Genomic DNA, 11,304 nt, shown 5'->3' with positions numbered 1-11,304 from the left:
GGCAGCGCGCTCCACGCCCTACGGCGGCCGCCGGCGGACACGCGCCCCGGCCGGAGAGCGCCTCCCGGCTGAGGGGCGCGCGGAGCCGCGCCGGGCGGCAGGGGGCGCGCGCGCCCTCCCGAGGCGGCCGCCGTCTCGCGGCGCGTGCCCGCGGGCAGCGCGGAAGCCGACGTGTTCGGCGCCGAAGCTGCGGCTGCGCTCAGAAAACGGCGCGGCCCTCCGGCTGTGACTTCCGTCGCCTGCGAGCGACCCGCCTACCCGCACCCGCTTAATCTGAGGCGGTCCTGCACGATGTCTCCTTGACAGTCATTAAAACTGTACATCCTTCGAGTTATCTCAGGATACATGAAGCAACTAGAACTTTGCTAGCTACGTAGATACCTTCACCCGAGCACAAGGAGACTTTGCCAACAGTCATGTTTTTAAAGCTATTAAATATCTTGGTTACTTGAAAGCAGGATTTTGCAGAAGGCGCCTATCTAGTCATACTGTTGGACATGTCATATCTCCTTAACACTGCTTCTGTGCTCCGAGAGCCAGCTTACTTATGCTGTGATGTTAAATCTGGAGGGAAAGAAAGAAGACCTCATGTTAGTCTCAGTGCAGATGAGATGCAGGCACGGCTGCTGGACTGCAGTGAGGCTCACTGCCCTTGCAGCTGAGATGCTGCAACTATCACTCTTATGGGGCAAAAGAAAACAGGTTTTTCTAGAATTGGGTAAAGCCTTGATTGAGCAGAACAAAAAGGAAACCCAAGGTAAAGGTACTCCAGGGCCAGACTTAGGCTGATGTAACAAATCCTCTTTATTTTATGTGTCAGCAAAGGCTGCTGAATGGAGCTAGGTAACCTGCAAAAGTGGTTTGTGGTATTGCAAGCCGATCTAAAGAAACCTTGTAACCACGAACTGTCTCTCTCCTGAAAGCGCTGCCCTGTTGCACAACTTTTTACATCATCTAGTAGGGACAGGACAAGGGGGAACGGCTTAAAACTACAATAGGGGAGATTTAGGTTAGGTGTTAGGAAGAAATTATTTACTCAGAGAGTGGTGAGGAACTGGCACGGGCTGCCCAGAGAAGCTGTGGATGTCTCCCATGTCTGCAGGCATTGAAAGCCTGGCTGGATGGGGCCCTGGGCAACCCTACTGCCAAGGGAGTTGGAACGAGGTGATCTTTAAGGTCCAACGTAAGCCATTCAATGATTCTACGATTGAGTGATCATCCACCCCTGTGCCAGGCCAGACAGCTTTGAACAGCTGTTGCTCTGCTGCATCACCAGCTCAGTTTTATTCTCCTCTTTCTTCTTCCACGTTTTGGGGCAGCAAGATCCAGGTGACCAGCCAGCTCTCACTCAGAAGGTGTGTAACCTTGGCCAGCACTGATGCCAGAAGACCTCATGCAAATCAGCAGCAAAGTCCTCACGATTATGCAAGCAGTTCCTTTAAAAAACAGCACACGTATGCTTGGGCCCTGAACTCAGTGGAAGGTTTCTATGTGTAGACCACACATCCTCTGCAGCTTAGCCTCCTAAGTGAAGTACCCTGTTTGGAATTGAGCAACTTGAAAGCAGAGGCCACCTTGCTGCACAGAACTGCTTGGTCTTTCATGTCACTCACTAGTCAGCTGAGAAATAATAAATTACAGAAATGGAGAAGTGCCTATTTTCTTTGCAGCCCAGTGCCTCCATCACATACAGATTTTATGCCCATGACAGGCAGCCCCATGGTTTGCACAGGCCCCAGCTACTGCAGACTTCAAAGAGAGGCATCCCAAGCCTGCCAGTCCCATCCTCTCCAGTCTGTGGACATGGGAAGAAAGAATCCATATGGTTATCAGTTTGCACTTTAATAGAAGTTCTTTGTTCATACTTGTTAGTGGCCTTCACAGCACTCTCTTGGAATCAGCCTAAATTATGTGAAAGAAAATACATCCCCAAAATCGTAAGTACAACGTATTTCTAACAATTTACAGAAGAAGAAAACACTTGATCTCATGGCACTTTTTTGATAGACGCTCTCCTCCTCTCAAGCTATTTCCTTCCTATTTCACTTACTAAAAGTAAGTGAAAAGAGGTGGTAGGAGTATCAGACTCAGTCTTCTTGATAAAAAGAGTGGAATGAATATACAGTATATTCTGAAACCTATCATATATTCTGTATAACTTCTTATTGATTTCAGTGTATTTACTAATATTCCCCTCCTCCCTTTTCAAAGGAACACCATTCAATTTAAATATCCACTGAGAAGATGCTATAGTCTGTCTGAGCCTGAAGGACTGTTTCTTTTTACCTGCTCAATTCATTATTGATTTTTATTTCCAAGAGCATTTTGCACTTCCCTTCATTGCCTCCTTTCAATGGGATCATGACAACAATTTGCATATTAGTGAGTAGAAAGTCAAGATTAAAATCTGCACTCTGACAAATTAATTTTGACTTCAGGTTTTACAAGGAAAATGTATCCTCTGCAGCTCTCACAAATCTGTGTGCTCTCGCCTTCTTTCACTCCTCATCTGTTCTGTGAGCTGTACCCAAAACTCCATTTTGTCTTCTTTCAGTTTCTTTGCTGCCTTTTGTATGAGGTCTATTTCCAGGTATCTTTCATCCAGATCATACTGAGGCCAATGCACCAAGCCTTCCCCATTGGGATTTCTGGAAGCACAAAAATGAAAAGTTACCTCTCCATTTGTGCTCTGACTTCTCAACCTGAGGTCGCTTCAGAAGACTAACAGGAGCTCAGATTGCACGATTCTAGTACCTGAACAGATGGATGTTTTTATCAAAACGCTCATCACTGGAACAGCAAACACGTAATGATGTTTGCCCTTACTCGGGGATCTAATCCTCCACTGCAGATACAAATAGCTCTTGGATTTTGTTTGGGATTGCCTGTTTGTTTCCAGAGTTCTTCTTGCAATCGTTAAGAAGAGAAACTATTTGTTTCAGTACTTATCTTAAACTCTGCCACATTTACAGGAACTACCATGCTGCTGCTACGCTTCAGGCAGCACAGACAAAACTTGAGCTGCAGTTAGTGCTACGGATCTCACCCGTTTCTAGCAAAGTTAGTCCAGTACTTCATAACAGTTCTGCTAAGTTTACTTTCTCCTTCCGTAGCATTCCCTGCAAAGTGAGAGAAGAAATGGCAATATTCAAAAATCAATAATCAAAAAACAGCAGTCCAATCAATCCCAATACACTGTAATCAATTCCATGGCAAAGGAGCTGTGGATTCTATTATTTCTAAAAAAAAATTCTATTCTGAAAGTGATCAGGTGAGTGAAATTAATAACAATGTTGATTTTAAAAGAATTGTTTAGCAAGCACAGATACATCACCTGCTAAGAATGGCCTTCCAAAGACAAAGGCAACCTCACTTCCATGATCTGCTTTTACAAACTCTGGAACGACGCCTGAGGCTGAGCTTGGTCGATGTTGAAATTCATAGAAGTAGACTGGGTGGCCAGCATCTAACAGAAAATAAAATTGAATGCAAGAATGCTAGTATTGCAAATGCCAGCAAATGCCAAATGCATTTGCATTGATGATGAACTTTCACCAAAGCTAAATTGACAAAATCAAAACACTAGCAGATCTTCTGATAGCAAAGTGTGATACATACATAACGTCCACAGACACACTCAAGAATGGAAGACAACATTTGTTTGAATAGATGCTGAATTGGAAACTCACCTCTGTGGTACCTAGCCACTTCAATGGCAGAGAAAACAAACATGTGATCTCCTATTGCATCAAAAAGGGCATCTCGCACCTGAGCACGGCTCTCTGCTTTCCCAATGTATTCATTGAATACAAGATCAACCATGTGAGAAGAAACACCCTGGAATGAACAAGAAAGGTACTTTTCATAATGAGAACCCACCCTAAAAGGAGTAACAGTGTAAACTGAGAGTGCCACCTGCGTGTCCCTGGCTGGACTCCAAACATCACCATCTTTGAGAAAAAATCCCCTGCTGCGTCCAAGCAGAGCTCACAGTTCACAGTGGTGCACCTTTACCTAGCATAGATGTTCTTTGGGAGAAGAGATTTGCAAGATCAAAAAGGATGCTCTCAAATGCCTTTAGATAAAGAGCAAGTGGTGATGCTAAGAGATGGATACGGTACTCTGTGGAAACTTCCTTCTGTGGAAACAACCCTCGTAAGAGAAATGAAATCCTGCTGGATTGCATAAGATCCATTTCTTGCTGCAGACGGCCATTACTTACTCCCTTTCAGAAAAACCCTGGGCTCTGCCATTCCCAGATTATGATAGATTCCTATGGCTCTGCATGGCCCTTTACAAGTACTGGCTATGTTTATCAGCTTCTTAATTCTAACCTATTAATCTGCAATTTTTCAAGTTTCGTGGTTTGAGGAAAGCACAAAGCAACCAGAAAGCTGAGAGCTTTGTATATCAAAAGGAAGCAAAACATCCGATGGCTACACACAGGTCTCCTGGTGCCAACCATCCCCAGGTGTCCTTTCTAGTCTCCATGTGAAGCTTCAGAAACATGAATACTGAATTATCCCACTCAAGAAGTAGCAATGGGTTATTCTGGAAATGGTCTCTTACCTCAAATGATGACTCTAATGAGTTCTGTAACAATTGATACGCAACTTCTTTGTCCAGACCGTGTATAAAATCAGGAAATTTCAACATCTTCATAACAAAGAGATTATATATTTAGGGGGCAATCTCATATTCACAAGCGTATATCTGAATAAAGCCATTATAAGTTTCTTACGATAGGAAGGCCCCATCCAAATTCGCAGTTAGTTATTCCTAGTATATAGGGGATTGCATTGATTGCTTTTTCAGACAGTAATTGCCTGGGACTCTTTGGAAGAAATACACCATCCACACAGGCACTGATGCGCACAGCTGCCTGGAAAAATACAAACAAAAGGCAGAATGATTTACTTAAATTTTGCTTCTGAGAAACATTTTTACATTTTACAGTATTTTCAAAGCAAAACAAATAAAGTCACAAGTGAAAATACAGGTAATTTTCGTCAATGGATATTTGAACCCGAGAAGATTTGTGCATATTGGCACTATATCTTAAATATTCACATAATGTAGGTTCCACTTAGTTTACATCTGCTCTTAGCAAGCACAATCCTACTGTGAATGTGTGATCCTGTGAGGAGAGAACCAACTTCTGAGTTGAATCTGCAAAGGAAGAGGGAAACTAGCACTGTGATACGAAATTAAGACAAGGACATAGTTATGATGCTAAGTAATGTTCAGGCTCTCCAGGAGAAACTGTGACATCTCATACTCTTCTCTCCTCCCTTAACAGAACCCGGCAGTGAGACACGTGTAGCTCAATGCCCATACAGAGTTAAAGAGAAAGAACCTGTTCACAATTCTCAGGTGAGGTATGGCATAGCTGCAATGTTGTCCTACCTGAAAACGTAAAGAAGGGACAGATGTTAGATATTCTTCAAGTTCTCTTAATATTACAGGACATGTACAGCATACTCTGTTATGATCAAATTTGAAAGGCCCCTCATATACAAGGTATAACTTCACCTACCATTTTTAGAGTTATCTGTTCTATCTCTTCCTCTGTTTTTCCTCTTAAGCATTCAACCAGAGCGGCAGAACTGGACTTTTCGCAGCCAGATGCAGCGGCAATTCTCTGCAATCAATATAAACGAGTCACATTCGCATTTACTAATTATCCGTATATTCCCATACATGGGCTCTATGTGCCTCTGATCTGGAGTCCAGAGTAGGAAGAGTGGAGGGGTGGAGGGGTGTCAAAATTTCTCAGGAAGGACCAAAGCCAGTAGCATTTCAGCTGTGAGACAGGAAGCTTTCATAACCCTTCATGTTGTGGGCTGAACAGAAAGACAAAACCTACTCCTCCAAAATATCTCCGTTCGCCAACAGACCAAGGTAGTTGTTCTGGTATGTAACAAACAGGGCTAAGAAGTCTGGATGGCATAAGGTAGTTAGAGTAATGCATACATAGAATATGATCATGCAGATGATAGATAAAGAGCACGTTACATCCTTCTCAATGATGCACAGCCTTTTTGAATGAAGTAATGCTATTTCTCAGCTGTCACTAGACAGATAGACCTCAGTGCAACACTGCCTCTTCTACATCCCAGATTAGCAAAACAAAGCTCCTGGAGATTGTTTCTTGGAGATTTGTCATGTGTACATGACAAATTGGGTTGAATAGGGCTCTTCTTTTTAATTATAACCAGGCTCAATAAAGTTTTGTTCCTGTGGGCACATCAGGCACCAGGTGGGGGGAAAGATGTCTGGTGCCATTTTCCTTTCAAAAATAGCAGCTCAACTTTTTCTGAAGACAGTATAGTCCTGTACATTTCATACTCATTCACTGCCTTCTGCCACTGTTTCCTCGGTCTTCTGCTTTCACTCAGACATCTGTGGATATTTGGGTATTTGGAAAGCAAAGTTTCACCCAGCGTGTATTACTGCAAACAGGAATCCTGTCTCTAATGAAGGTGGTTGAAATTCCAAAAGAAAAAAAGACCAAGATCCACATTTTTTGAATACACCATTTGACACATTCAAGACTATCTCAAACATTAAATATGCCACAAAATACCCACCTGTGCTTCCTTCTCAGGCTTTTCAGTGAATAAAGTCCTAATTGTAGTACCACTCTCTGAAATGGCCTTGTGGAACAAGCCCTTTGCCAGTGGAGATAAGACCTGGAAAAAAGCAGCAGCATCCAGAAACAAGAACAGGCATTACTGGAAATGCATTCTATTCATGACACAGGGCTTCAATATCAGAAACTGCCTTTTTTGAAAAAAATGTCATCCGAGTGTTACTCTGTGGCCTCTGATCAGAGTTCTGCTGTGCAAAGGTCTCTGGCAGCATTAACAGGGATAAGTCCACGCCTGCCCTTCCCCTCCCATAAAGCTTTGCTTACAAGACTTCAGGGAACAACACTGCAAGCCAGGCATGAGTCAGGTACACATATGTCCAACAGACTGGCTGTGCTGCAGAAGGGGAAAATAAAAAAGCTCTAAGAGAGAAGTCGGGAGCAAACGGACATTCAAATTTGAAGAGGACAAACGACATCTGGGATTCTAAGCGACATCATCTGGGTACAAAAAGAACACTTTCCACAGCCAGAAGCTGCACTGTTATCAGCTGTGTATCAGACTGAGGTGATGTGTGCTTTACCCAAAAGCCACCCACGTTTTCTCACCGATTTTTCATTAACGTACTGAGAGTGATCGTGGACAGTGGGTTTCTTTCTCAAATAATAGACATTCATGCCTGTGGTGAACTTACCAGAGCAGATACACTGATTCCCCCTGCAGATTCACCACAGATGGTGACAGATCCCGGGTCTCCTCCAAAGTGTATGATATTTTCCTGAATCCACTGAAGAGCTGCCACTTGGTCCAAATACCCCCAGTTACCACGAGCATGCCTATCCCCAGTGCTAGAAAGAAAGAACAGACTTCTTTAAATGCCTGATGTAGAAAAAAACAAGACTCAGATAAATACAGTGTGCAGGACAAGGAATCAGCTGTGAAGGAGCCTCTCTGCGTAATTGAAAAAGAATTGGCTTGAAAAGGGTTGAGATCAGGCCAGCAATCAAGCCACAGCAGTCTCTGAAGCAGACCTGGGACTTGTAAGTTGCTCCCAACTGCTGCATGGGTAATTAAGAAACAGAGAGTTTATTTGCCAAAGCAAGTACTCTACAGGCCTTCCCACAAAGGATTTCCATGCATAACATTAGAAATGGTTTATCAAAATCGAAGACAGCCTATCTTACCTAAAGTATCCAGCTATACCCAATCTGTACTGAATTGCCACCACAACCACGTTGTCAAAGGCTGCTAATGCTGAGCCATCATAGGATGATGCTGCTCCAAGAACTAACGCACCTCCATGGATCCATACAAAGACCTGGAAGGGGAACAGGCAGAAACAGTTCAGCACAGGGAAGAGCTCCCTGTGGCACAGACTGAATACCCTTGTTTCTGCTGCTTCACTCACGAGTCCTTCAGGTTACATTTCACAAATGGTCAATGTCTTTCAGATTGGAGGCTGGCAGCCTCACAACACACACTGATTTCATTAAATACCTGAATTTTACCAGTGCCCTGCAGGAAATCAAACACTGCCTAAGTAAAAAACCAGTAAGATTTTATTTGTCAATCGTGAAAAACTGGGCCAGTAAGTCCACATACTGTACAGGTTGCAAGTTTGCAGTACAGTACTGTAATCCTCAGGAAGCTGTTAGAAGATTCAAGGTCAGCTCAATCTGTCACATCAAATCACAGAAGCCATCGAGCCTGCTAGAGGTTTTGTACTGATTTTCCTTACCGGCAGCTTCTCCTGTTTTTTTGTAGAAACAGGTGTATATATATTCAGGTATAAGCAATCTTCAGACATCTGGAGATGAACTTTTTCTTTTCTATTAGTAATAAAATCTGAAACAAACTGCCCTGTTACTTTATCCTGTAGACACCTGAAAAATTAAGAGAAACAACAACCAATGGAAATCTCAGAGCTATAACGTGCAGCTTTTTTGCAAACTAGAAATCTCTGGTACGTTTCTCAATTGCTGGCAGCAGAAAACATACTGTAAAGTTTTAATTCTGAGTATGTTTTCATCCATTTGAGTTGCCCATGCCAAGGTCTGTAAAAAGGAGCCACAGTCCAGAGCAATTTGACACCAATCGCAGTTTTGGTGAGACGACACCAAGGAGTTTATCCGTGTGGCTTTTGGTCAGCCTGCCTATCAGTGTCCCCAAACTGCAGGTAATATAAAGTCACGGAGAACATAAAAGCTTTTCTTCCTGCTTTACTTACATTGGTGGGTAGGAAGTGGCATCTCTGACACCTTGCCATGGCTCAGGAGGCTGGGGTTCCGAAAACCTCAGTGGTCCAACAGGAGGCTTAGCAAAAGGAAGTCCCAGAAAGACATTTACGCTCCTCTCAGCCGCATCAACTTTGATTTGGTATCCTCGGGCAGTGCCGTATTTGGTCACCACTTCTGGCTGCTCTGCTTTTTGCCCTGGGGGGTGCGTGCACAACATCACATCACGGATTGGTCTCCTAGTGAGCAACTGACAGCTTTCTAAGAGCTTTGCCTACCTGAATGCGCACCTGCTCTTGGTTTCAATAACTCCTTTTCAAACACAAGCCTTCAACAAACGCTAATCGCTAGAGCTGACTGAAGTTCAGCCTCCATTCTGATAGTGCTCCCAGCTATGATCTCCCTCAGCTACACCGTGCCTGCAGCATATAACGTGCTTACTCTCCACACCCATCAGTGACCGGGTGAGGATTGTTGTTACTTAAAAGTCCACCGGATTGCCCTCATAAAGAAAAGGCATTTCCTGATTTAGGAAAGGATCTGTGAGTGCACAAAACACACTTGGGAATCTGGGTAGACCCTACAGACAAACAGAAAACACCTTCTACCATACCTGAAAACAGTCAGGCACGCATGCACAAATGGCGCAAACATTCAGGTAAGATTTACTGTAATCTCAGAGTGAAATGTATCAGAGTCAAACAACAAACATGGCATATTGGAGTCTCTGACTCAGCAGACAAAATATTGCAATAGGAATTTAGTTTTGCTAGCTGCACGTGGAAAAAAAACGCGACAAATGCCTGAAAGCAGACCAGAGAAAGAAACAAAGGGCTCTTTGCTGTTCAGACCTCAGCTCTGTGCAGCTGGGTTGGGACTTCAGGCCTCCTTTGAGCTGGGACTCCCACGGGTAAGCAAACTGCACACGCACTCTAACTCCTCGCAGCAGGCAACAGTGAAAAACATTTTGGAAGCTTACCAGTAGCTACGAGTGCTGTGAGCCCGGCGGTGAGGATCAAGGACAGCAGCATGTTCTTCTCAGTTGCCACTCTGCAGCCTACTCACACCCTGATCGACTCTGTGCGCTGCCTTTATACTCTGTCAGTAAAGCTGTTGCGCAATGCAAACAGGGATAAGGAAAGCAGTGCTCAAGCTGTGAACCGAATCGGCCGGGACCAGCCTTGAACAACTGTCATGACAGCATGGCACTGCTCCAAGGGGAGCGTAATGCCGCTTATCTGTACATGGGAACAGGGGAACCTTGGGCTGTGCAGAACGGCCCCACAAGTCTCACACCAGCTGCCCAGGGCTCCTTATAACTGCTCCTCACAGAACTTCACGCAGCAGGGATTTGCTTAAAGAAGCACTGCAAGCAGTCCTCAGAACACCAGCAGATTCTTCCTGCTGCAGAACCGTTACCATTGCCGTCTTTAACAATTAAGTCAGCACTTACTTTCACTACACAGAGAACAAACCCGGAAAACTCTCCTCCTCATGCACACTTTTTGACAAAAGCAGTACAGGAAAGATCCTAGCTTTTCCTGCAGGGTCAACGCTCCACCCGCCACTCAGTCCTGTGCATTCAGAAATGTTTGGCTGGTATCTCACCATACACGAGTTTTGCAACAGCTAAGACAGGCTTTCTCCACAACTGCAGTACAGGAGCCGTATGCAACTATTTGAGTGGTAGGAACGCTTTTAATCCCACTGAAACATCAGGAGGCTTTACTTCCAGGAGAACTCGCATCGATCAGTAAGAAATGCTGAAGAGAAGTAGATTGCCATTCTGTAACTAGGTGGCCGTGTTTGATTTTTGTTTCCAGGCTCTGACTCTTTTCCTGGCTCTTTTTTTTTCTCTTTTTTCTCCTTTTTTCTCTTTCTCTTTTTTTTCGGCCAGTGTCAATAGATCTTTCCCTTGTAAGCCTGTTTTGTAATCACATGTCATGAAAATAATTCTCAGTTGTCAGAGACAGCATTTCTGTAATTATTTTAGTGACTCACTTTTTTTCAGCTCTGTGTGCCCCAAATCCAGTATTAGAGTAGTTCTACACAATGTATTAAGCACACAGTAGTCCCGTCAGAGCTAAAGCTCTATTCATATATTCAGAAAAGATGCCTTACTCCACACCCAACTCATGTGGGCAAACGTGGGAAACTAAACTGGAACGCTCAGGGAGTGACTGGGCACAGTTCCCCTTCATTCACTGTTCTGCCTTTCAAGCTTTACTCTTCCACCTTTCTCTGCTGCACTCCCTTTTTTCTGCTCATGTGCACATTCTGCAAAATGTCTGAACCCCTACCCCATTTTCATCCCATCCATAAAGAAGATGATATCCAACTTGAAGGCCAAAGGTAGCTGCCATGCTGAAATTACTCCTTGTGCAAACGCTATCTGTGCACTCTGCTGATCTCACTCACGTAATAAAATAAACAGATTGGACCTAGATCTTTACCACCTTGGCTACCAAGCCTACCAGGCC

The 11,304-nt window shown here is 44.1% G+C and overlaps 1 protein-coding gene across 1 annotated transcript; it reads right to left on the bottom strand.

The window, feature by feature from the left end:
• Positions 1-2,470: 2,470 nt before the first annotated feature.
• LOC306950909 (fatty acyl-CoA hydrolase precursor, medium chain-like) lies at positions 2,471-10,246 on the bottom strand (the record flags this gene model as incomplete). The annotated part of the gene is made up of 15 exons (XM_079541305.1): positions 2,471-2,648; positions 3,047-3,119; positions 3,335-3,466; positions 3,690-3,837; positions 4,570-4,656; positions 4,742-4,882; positions 5,357-5,406; positions 5,533-5,641; positions 6,591-6,692; positions 7,285-7,438; positions 7,775-7,908; positions 8,329-8,473; positions 8,818-9,022; positions 9,804-9,874; positions 10,155-10,246. 15 exons carry the CDS (start codon positions 10,244-10,246, stop codon positions 2,471-2,473), a joined length of 1,821 nt encoding a protein of 606 aa, XP_079397431.1.
• Positions 10,247-11,304: the final 1,058 nt, after the last annotated feature.

This window comes from Tetrao urogallus, assembly GCF_951394365.1.
Source record: "Tetrao urogallus genome assembly, chromosome: 12".
Lineage (NCBI taxonomy): Eukaryota > Metazoa > Chordata > Aves > Galliformes > Phasianidae > Tetrao > Tetrao urogallus.
The sequence above is the reverse complement of the archived record's forward strand: the minus strand, read 5'-3'. Positions and strand labels throughout refer to the sequence as shown.